The following is a 9,695-nucleotide window of genomic DNA, read 5'->3' on the forward strand; positions in this document are numbered from 1 at the left end:
GGACGAAACCCCAGGAGATCTGTCCCCTGGTTGGAGTTCAAGCATCTTGCATTGCTGAAACTAACATGACAGGGGTTATCCATCCTGTTTACCCTCACTTTGCCTGGGAGCACTCAGCAAAGCTGACTGAGCTCCCAACACCTGCCTTGAGCCTCTGCATTGCTGCACTGTCCTGGTTTAGGGCAAATTTGGGAGAAAAACCAGCCGTTCCTGAGCCACCCACTTTGGCTCCCAAACATGCACTGGAACACTCCCACAGGATCCCCTCTGCCTTAGCAAGGAGGTGCTGCAGCACTCTGATGTAGGGCTTCTTCCACAAACCAGAACTTTGCTTAGAATCAGGCACTAATTGCACCCTCAGCAGCACCGGCTGCACATTCGGCCATGGGGTACCCAAATCTCTCCTGCTTTAGGGAGGAAACACAGAATCCTCTTCCTGCACACCCTGAGCCATGTGCTCATGTGATCTGCAGGAACTCATTTCAGAAATTTAATTTCATGTAAGCCAGCACAGTCAGAGGTGGGTGGTGAGACCCTTAGCTCACAGAAGAAGGCATCGTCTCTTACACACTCCGGCCCACTAAGGTTGAAAGGAAAGATAAATAATAAAAGCATTGCAAAACCCCCTCCATTCCTGTTCTGCGTGGGACAAAAGCTTCTAATTTCTTGGTATGTCAAAGGGAAAAGAAACTAAAAGCTGTGAGTCAAAAGCCCTCATGCCAACAGCTCTCCTCAGATTCATTTCTGATCACTCGGTGTTTCATGCAAACAAGAGGCACTGTGTAAACCAAGCTGAATACACATATTTGCACTGACAAATCTATAGTGACCAAATTCATAAGGCCTTTTAAAGCTTTGAGGATGTGATTAAAGGGTTTTTCAAGGACAGTTCTTCATTCAAAAGGATATAATTACACTTGAACAAGTTATCATGTTTGTTCATTGTAGGCACAAAAGCAGCTCTTACAGGACTTGTCTAGACACTTCCACCATGTGTCTTTGTTCTTCTATTCAAGTAATTTTTTTATAAAAGAACTACAACAGCATCCATTTTTTAATCTGAGTTTTATCTCCTTTTCTGATAGGAGAAGACTCTCTCCTTTACAGAACCTGTATTTTCCCAAATTTTAATTTTTCAGAAAGAGGCCAGGAAACGTCTTGTAAATCTGAAATAATTTCACCTTTTTCAAAAGAACAGAATCTCTCTATTGAGGATCTTTTCCATTTTCTGATATTATTTCTTCAGCCAGAGTAACCCAGCAGTGGCCTTTAAAAAAAAAAACCCAAGCAATGAATTGAAAAAAGTTTATGACCCACAGCAGTGCAGACCCGTGACTGTGCAGAGGGTTATTGCCTCAGTCAGTTATCTGCAACCTCAGATGAGCAGATTTTAAAAAAGCCTATTACATAGCAATAAAATAAATAAAAAAGCCCATTATGCATACATGATAATGTATGCACACCGTTGTTCCAGCTGGCTTGCACCAAAGCTACAGTTATGCATAAAAGTCAGGAAATTATTGTGGAAAGGCTAATGAGCAGCATTGTCTGCCCAATTACTGGATTTGCATATGCAAACAGCAATTCTGCAGATCTGAGCCTGGCAGAAGTTTTTTTGAAGTTGCATCAGGAGCTCAAGATTAACAGCAAAGTAACCCCAAACCAGCTCAGCTCTGCTTCAACTCATCCTCCTTGTTTTGAAGAGAAGAGAATTTTCACCTGAGGGTGACTGGAGGGGAACACAGACCAGCCCAGCTCTGGCTATCGCTGAAATCCCAACCCCATCCCAGCCTAAAGGATGTTTGTGGAGACTCCAGTGGAAATCCTGGCTAACTGGGAATTCTGCGTTTTGTTTCAGGGATTCAGATTTGTTCCTGCTGGACTCCAGGACGATCTGGGCTGCAGAGGAAGGGTGGCTGGTGTTCGACATAACCGCGACCAGTAACCACTGGGTGGTGAATCCCCAGCACAACCTTGGCCTGCAGCTCTCCGTGGAGGGCATTGATGGTGAGTGTCACAGCCCAGCACAAATCAGGGACTCTGTTTCATGATTCCCAGCCAGGGGAGCCACTAAATATCATATGCTGTAAGTACAGCAGGGTTTTGATGCAACACTTTATGCTTGGGCAATCCTCAAGGCTTTAAGTGAAGTAAAATATCTAAGTAAATCAACCCCCATCCTTTCATTGCAACTGCTGTTACATGATCTGTAATCATGAAGCAAATACAGTCTATTTAAAAAAAATCTTACAAAATAAATGAACTGGGGGCCCTTTTCCCACACTCTCTGGTCAGGGTGCCTTGCAGGGCTTCTCCAGGAAAGTGTTAGCTGTCTTTTGGCATGTTTGATTTGTGGCTGACAAGGCTCAGCTCTGGCCTTAGCTAAAGGATCACAAAACCATAACTTGGATTTAGCAGCAGCACTCAGTAGCTTGGGACAGAATAACCCTGGGTGTCACCTCTGCATTGCACAGCAGCACCCAGACACCCCTCGACAGCAACAAGGAGAAACATTGAATTTCCCACTGCCACCCTCTCCTTGCCTTTTTTTTTTGTAAATAATTGATTTAATTCTACAGAGAAACCTACTAATTGTCTTTTATGAAAAATCAAATTATTCTAGAGCCCAAGATGAAGGATGGTGATGAAGCCATGATAATTATCATGGATGATAATCAAAGTATTATACAAAGTTATCAGGTATGGCAGTGGCAAGATGCAGCAATAAGCAAAATGCCTCTAAACATTTGTTTCTCTCAGCTGAGGTATATCTGGAACTCTGTCAGCATTTCATACAAGGCATTTTTATTTTAAGCTAATAACCTTCCAGTGGGAATTTAGTGTTCCTATGGGCTGAGTTTTACGGTTCCTTTTATAGGATCACTTCAAATTATAGGTTGGTGAACTTGAAGAAACCCCTCCAAAGAATGCAGGAAAAGCTAATGCTAAACGGATTTGGGGTAAAGCAATTATATGTAGGAGAAGTTAACGTAACTTTTACACACAGATATAAAATGAAGTTAGCTGTGCTGAGCTGCTCTTGTCAGAAGCAGCTTTGCCCATTCAGCCCAGGTCTTTGGAGGGTGGATGGCATTCCCAGGAGCGCCCCTGAGCAGGCAGCAGCTCTGCCCTGAGTTATCCTGGCTGCTGCCAAAGCTGCTGCAGCCCCTCTCACCAGCCTCTTGTGCTTGCAGGACAAAGCATCAACCCCAAGCTGGCGGGGCTCATCGGCAGGAACGGCCCCCAGAACAAGCAGCCCTTCACCGTGGCCTTCTTCAAGGCCACCGAGGTGCACCTGCGCAGCATCCGCTCCACGGGGGGCAAGCAGAGGAGCCAGAACAGATCCAAAACACCAAAGAACCAGGAGGCATTCCGGGTCTCCAACATTGCAGGTACAGCACTAGGGAGTTTGTGGGGTGCCCCGTGGCAGGAAGGAATGATGAATCTGACTCTATGTTCTTAGAAGGCTGATTTATTATTTTATGTTACTATATTGTATTAAAGAATGCTGTACTAAATGATACTAAAGGATAGAGAAAGGATACAGACAGAAGGCTAAAAGATAATAGTGAAAACTTGTGACTTTCCAGAGTCCCGACACAGCCCGACCCTGATTGGCCAATAAGTCAAAACAATTCACATGAAACCAAAGAAACAACCACCTGTTGGATAAACAATGTCCAACCACATTCCAAAGCAGCAAAACACAGGAGGAGCAAATCAGATAATTATCGTTTCCATTTTTCTCTGAGGCTTCTCACTTCCCAGGAGAAGAATCCTGGGCAAAGGGATTTTTCCAGAAAACAAGACAGTGACACAGCACAGCTTGGCTGGGGCCACTTTGCTGGCTCTGGGATGATGTGGGAATGGTTTCACCCACGTTATCTGTTTGCTGTCCCTTTGGTCCACCACTGGTTTGAAACGGTGTGGGCTTAGGGTTGTTCCAAAAATGTCAGGGAAAAGAACGTTTGTTTGAAGTGATGTTGAATTGAGGGATTTCTTAATTCAAATTTTAAAAATACCCCAAGCATCTAACAAGAAAAACTCCTTTTCTCCTATATGAAATCTCATTTTGAAATCATTAAAGCAATCAGTGATCAGTGTATCTGAATCCAAATGCTGTTCATTTTCAGGGCTCACGATTTTAAATTTAGCCCCTAAAAAGCGCAGTAGTCCCAAAATTCTTGCATAGAGGAGGAAAACCCATTCATTCTCTGGATAACCACGGCTATTCTGGGGGGAGCTGTGCTTCCTAATTTGGAAGAAAACTCCATCAGGCATTTGAAATAGAAATGTGGCTTAATTATGTGATACCTCAGAGGAACGGCCCCTGATGAGGATCCCAGCAGGAGCCACAGCTCGGGGCTGGCTCTGCTGAGGCAGCAGCAAATTCCAGCTGCTCCTGGGAGTGCCTCACTGAGTGCAAGGAGAGGTTGTGAGGACCAGAAGGAAAAGGAAAACAGAGCTTCCAATCATAATTTTATAGAATTATTAAGGTTGGAAAAAAACCTCCAAGATCATCAAGTCCAACTTTTGACCAACTCCCACTTTGTCAACCAACCTAGAGCACTGAGTGCCACGTCCAGTCCCTTGAGCACCTCCAGAGATGGGGACTCCACTGCATTCCTGAGCTCCTCCCAGTGCCTAACCACCCTTTCAGTGAAGAAATTCTTCCTGAGCCATTCTTTCTGCTTGGGTTTTCAGCTCAGGCTGTATGTCCAGGATGGACAAAACTTTAAAACTGCACTGATTCTCCTTTTAGGTATAGGCAATAATCAGAGTGATCTGTGTGTTGCTATTAGGAGGTCAGAGGAAGTCCAGGGGAAAAAAATTAAGATAAAAACCCCACTTTCCCAGGCCCTTTTTGGCTTTGCACAAGAAAGCCAGAAGTGCATTTCATAGATGTTAAACCCAGCCATTACTATATGACTAAAACCTAAAAACCCAGCTGTAAGTGCACCAGATGAGCAGCAATGCCTCGCGCCCTGCTGAGGGAGCTGGGGCAGCCCAAGCTCATGGCCATCATTGTCCCCTCACAGAGAACAGCAGCAGTGACCAGCGACAGGCCTGCAAGAAACACGAGCTCTACGTCAGCTTCAGGGACCTGGGGTGGCAGGTAAGGCCTGGGGGTGCCAGGCTGGGACTGGGCTGCCTTGGACATCATTTATCAACTGCAGCAGTGAAGTCCAGCCACTAACAGATGTTTTATTTTAAATCCTAAAGGGGGGAAATATTGTTAACTGCCTTTAGCATGTTTAAGTGCTTCTGCTAAGCTGGGTGTACAAATACTTAGTGGGAGGCTGGCTGGAAGCTCAACACAGTCAAGTCCTTTTGAGGGGCTGTGGTCCTGCAGGTCCTCAGGCAGTGCTGAAGGCACACACGGCTCTCTATTTTCATCTACCTGGTTTTTTAGACCTGCTTAAAGCTATTTTCCTTTCTGAAAGCTTGTCTGCATTGTGCTGCTGGGTGAAGTGATCCTCGTGGACAGCCAGGACACTGCTGAATGGATAAACAACTGAGCCCAGATGTTCAGCGTCTCTGTGGGCACATCTGCAACGTGGGGTGTGTCCCTGCAGGAAGAGCAGGCACTTTAGAGGCCTCTAAGAGAGCTTTAGAAAGGCCAGATTTTTATTTTGCAGGCCACTGGATCTGTGCATGGATGTATGGAGGTTTAGATTTATGTGCTGGTTGGCTTTTTTGTTTCACTGCATTTCTGTCCTTCTCCACAATCTAATGGCTTCAATTTACTCAAGGACTGGATCATTGCTCCGGAGGGCTACGCTGCCTATTACTGTGAAGGAGAATGTGCTTTCCCCCTGAATTCCTACATGAATGCTACAAACCATGCCATTGTACAGACACTGGTAGGTGCACCCCATCTCCTAGCACAGGCCTACACCTGACAGCTGCTACTCAGAAATAAATTTACGCACAGCAGGGTCTCAGAGCTAAAAGGGGAAGGATCTGCCTTAGCTCTCAAGGTGCCTGCAGCACCTGGCCCCACATGTCTGGCCTGATTAGAACCTGGCCAGAAATGACCCTGTCCTTGCTGCAGGCAGTGGCAGGCTCTCTCTGGGTTGAAAGGGCCCTGTGAGAGACACTAATGGGGGTTTAGTCCCACTGCATGGGAAGGAAGGAGCAAGGCACGAGACCCACTGTCAGCACCTCTTGGGGAGACTCTGAAAGGATCCAGTCCGTGCTGCCAGCAAAAGTGGATTTGGGGTCAGGCTGAGAATCAGTGAATCCCAAAGTTACACCGCTCAGCTACTGTCTGAGTGAGGGTATGGGACAGGCAGAAGGTTGCCCAGGAAAGAAGAATATGGGGGGAGGAGAGGGGAGAAGTAAATCTTAACATTCCTCTATTTTCATTCCCCAGGTTCACTTTATAAACCCAGAGACTGTGCCGAAGCCCTGCTGTGCTCCCACACAACTCAACGCCATCTCAGTGCTCTATTTCGATGACAGCTCCAATGTTATCTTAAAAAAATACAGGAACATGGTGGTACGAGCATGTGGCTGCCACTAGATTTGTAGGACAGAGAAAGAAAAAAGAAGTTACTTGTAAAGAGTGGGTTTGTGTGGCTGTGTGGGGTTGGGGGAAAGGCTGGTGCTCCAGCCATGGGTTTAAAAAAGTCCCAAACCATTTTAGGACCAGGCCTCTGAAAGTTCAGACAATGGAACAGTTTCTGGATCTAAAGAGGCATTTGAACACATTTTGTTTTAGTTTATTACAGACAATGAGCTTGTAAACTGAAACAAGCCAGAGAAACCATTTAAAACCAAATCTGCTTACAAAATTGGCTCCTACAGTACATACTTTTGCAAATGAGTCTTTCTGGAGATTGCAAACTCACCAGTGCTGATTGTGAGTAAAACAGTGATAATCTATCCAAGGTGAGACTGTGCTGTGACTAATAAGTGTGTGTAGTTCCTGTAACACAGTTTGCAATAAAATAAGTGAACAAAATATACCTGGAGTGAACAGGTATTTTGTTAGAGAATTATTGCTTCCATCCCTCTGCTTCAATTTCATAAGCAAAACCAAGGATGAGTTACATGCAACTTCCAGTTTTAAACTACAGTAGCAAAAGCTGGATGTGGATTGACACAAATTCAAAGGATAGATTAGACTAAGGAAAAAAAAAATCAATTGGCAAGTAAAAAAGAGCTGAAGAAAAGCGCTTCAAAGAAAGAGAGTTTTGGGGTGCACTTTTGTCTATCAACAAGGAAGGAAATTTCCTCTAGCAGCCAGAAGGTATTTCAATTTGCTATGAACTTGAAACAGGAAAGCAGCAAAATGCTGAGAACCAGGGATTAAACCTGACGTTTAGCTGGGGTGCCCTAAGCAGTTACTGTAAGAGCTGTAACTAAAGATCCTGCTGCTGTGTGGAAAATGTCCATTGACTTCCCTGAGGGAACAAGTTCCAGCCCTTTTCCAGGAACATGGAGACTCAAGTCAGAAGGTGCTGTGAGTTGGGATGTACACCCAGCCCCAGACAGACTGGGAACAAGCCAGGAAAGCTTCCTTCCTGGGGCCAGTGCTTCTGATAAACCCCCTGCTCTCTTGGCTTCACCTCAAAAAACCCCACAACAATCCCCTTCAAGGGCCACCAAGAAGCTGGAGCCAGAAGCAAGAAAATGTCCCCTCAAGGCTTTTCTTTTTCCTTCTTTTAAAGTCACAGGTTACACAAACATCACACTTGAGTAATTAAGGCTCAATTAAAGCTGTTGCAAAGAAGAATACAGAGTTGCAGTAACCAATCACAAACCAAGTCCCCACTCTGGCACGCACCGCAGTAGGATTGGTATAAATTTCACCGGGGAGATAAAAAGAAAATAATGCCCATTAAAACACCATGTCCAGCACACCCAGCTCTAAATCTCCAAACTTCAGAAAGCTAAACCTTCCAACAGATGGGTCCAGGACATCATAAAACCCTGGAGATGGGTCTCTGCTCACTGAGCAGATGGGGCCATGCAGCCACAGTAGGGACTTGGCTCCATGTCCTGCCTTAGAGGAGAGTCAGAGAAAGAAGATAAATGAAATTCTGGACTTCACTCACTGCTCTTCTCCCTTTAAGTCACAGATCAAATCCAGACCAGATGCCTCACTTTAAAAAGAAAAAGCAAAGGAAGAAAAAACCCTACTGTCTATGAAATAAATTGGAAACTTGTTTCTGATGGCCCAGTTCTCATCTCATTTCAGTCAATTGGTGTTTTCCCAGCAGTTTTCTCAGTAGCAGGATTAGGCTGATGGGAAAGGGGAAAGCCCATCCACAGCAGTGGTAGGTTTTGGATGGGGGCCTTGGCGAGCAGCTGCCACGTTGCCAGATGTGCCTGGCATCCCCCAGACCTCTCCAACATCTGCAGGAGCAGCCTGGCTGCAGCAGGGAGGACTGCAGCAAACCTCTCCACGGGGAGACTTTGGGCAAACACAGCCAGCCACATGGCAGAACAACAGCTGGAGCCAAAAATCCACCTCTTGTGGAGCCTGCAGACAGCACCATCCACCATAACCAGCCAAACCCACCCTCAGTGCATCCCTGCTTAGAGCGAGGAAATCACACAGAGAGGAAGCATCTTTAGGCACTGCATACATATACACACCAGTTTGCTTCTGTAAACCTCCTAAAGGAAGTGAAGGTGCTGCCTAGAAAGTTAAAAGCTAATCAAGCCTGAACTTCCACTATTTAGTAGTCAAGGATTAGTTTTCTCTCGTGGGTGTTTCAGTGTTGGTGGTCGCCGCGTTGGTGTATTGCGTTTTTAACTTGGACCACGGTGTCTTGCTGTATAGGACTCATATATTAAATATTATGTGGGGATTGTTTCTGTTTTGGTTTTTTGTTGTTGTTTTTAAGCGTAATAACAGGATTTCTGTTGCTAGGGTCAACATCAGCTTCACTGTTTGTACATTTTTGTGTAAATAGTTGTCACAAGCGGAAGAAGAATTATTTATTTCCATCTCTGAATTCCTTTTCAATCACATGCAGGAAAAATGATTCTGGGTTCCTAAACACATTTGTTTCCTTATTTAAGAAGATATTTATTAACAGTTGGCAAAAATGCATACACATTTCTGGTTCTTTTCATAGAGCAGTTGTCAGAAGCCTTTTTGTACAAACTAGTAAAATAAATCAATGCAACTTTACAAAAGATATCCCGACAACATTGTGTATCTGTGTGGTTATTCTCCTTTTATTCAAAGAACCTTTCTGGCTGGACAAGGTTTCATCTTGGGCCTCTGTTTTCATGCAGTTCAGTCTCTATGTACGGGCAAAACTGTCACATGTCATTATTTGGGGCAGCTCCTTCGGTCCAAATACAACAGGGAGGGAAGAATAGCAAAAATATGGATGTGTTTTGCAGTCTGTGCTGCAAAGATCCATGATTGAATTATAGTGCAGCTGTCAGCAGCTGTTTCAAAGAAGCAGGGGGTAAATTAGTTCTGTTTACTGCTAACATAGTTCAGAGATTTAGTCATCCCAATAAAATTATAGAGGCACAAGAAAGGAAGAAAGAAACTCCAAAGAAACATCAGCCAAGAAGCTGACATTTTCTAATTTAGATTGTTTTAGCATATTTGAAAGATGCTGCTGGCATGAGGTTTCCTACTGTGGATACCACACTGCATTGCTATGGAGGCAGCTGAAAAAAAATAATGGTCTAAATCCCTCTATTAACTGAGCATTATATCT

At 44.7% G+C, this 9,695-nt stretch overlaps 1 protein-coding gene across 1 annotated transcript in view; it reads left to right on the plus strand.

Moving 5' to 3' along the window:
- The window catches only part of BMP7 (bone morphogenetic protein 7), a 41,861-nt gene extending 32,695 nt beyond the window's left edge, over positions 1–9,166 (plus strand). The window contains exons 3-7 of the mRNA XM_038158997.1: positions 1,859–2,007; positions 3,195–3,392; positions 5,040–5,116; positions 5,754–5,864; positions 6,377–9,166. Coding sequence (XP_038014925.1) covers positions 1,859–2,007; positions 3,195–3,392; positions 5,040–5,116; positions 5,754–5,864; positions 6,377–6,526 — 685 coding nt within the window. The 3' untranslated portion in view covers positions 6,527–9,166. The remainder of the gene's footprint in view (positions 1–1,858; positions 2,008–3,194; positions 3,393–5,039; positions 5,117–5,753; positions 5,865–6,376) is intronic.
- The last annotated feature ends 529 nt before the right edge of the window (positions 9,167–9,695 follow it).

The sequence above is a fragment of the Motacilla alba genome, chromosome 20 (genome assembly GCF_015832195.1).
Source record: "Motacilla alba alba isolate MOTALB_02 chromosome 20, Motacilla_alba_V1.0_pri, whole genome shotgun sequence".
NCBI classification, from domain to species: domain Eukaryota; kingdom Metazoa; phylum Chordata; class Aves; order Passeriformes; family Motacillidae; genus Motacilla; species Motacilla alba.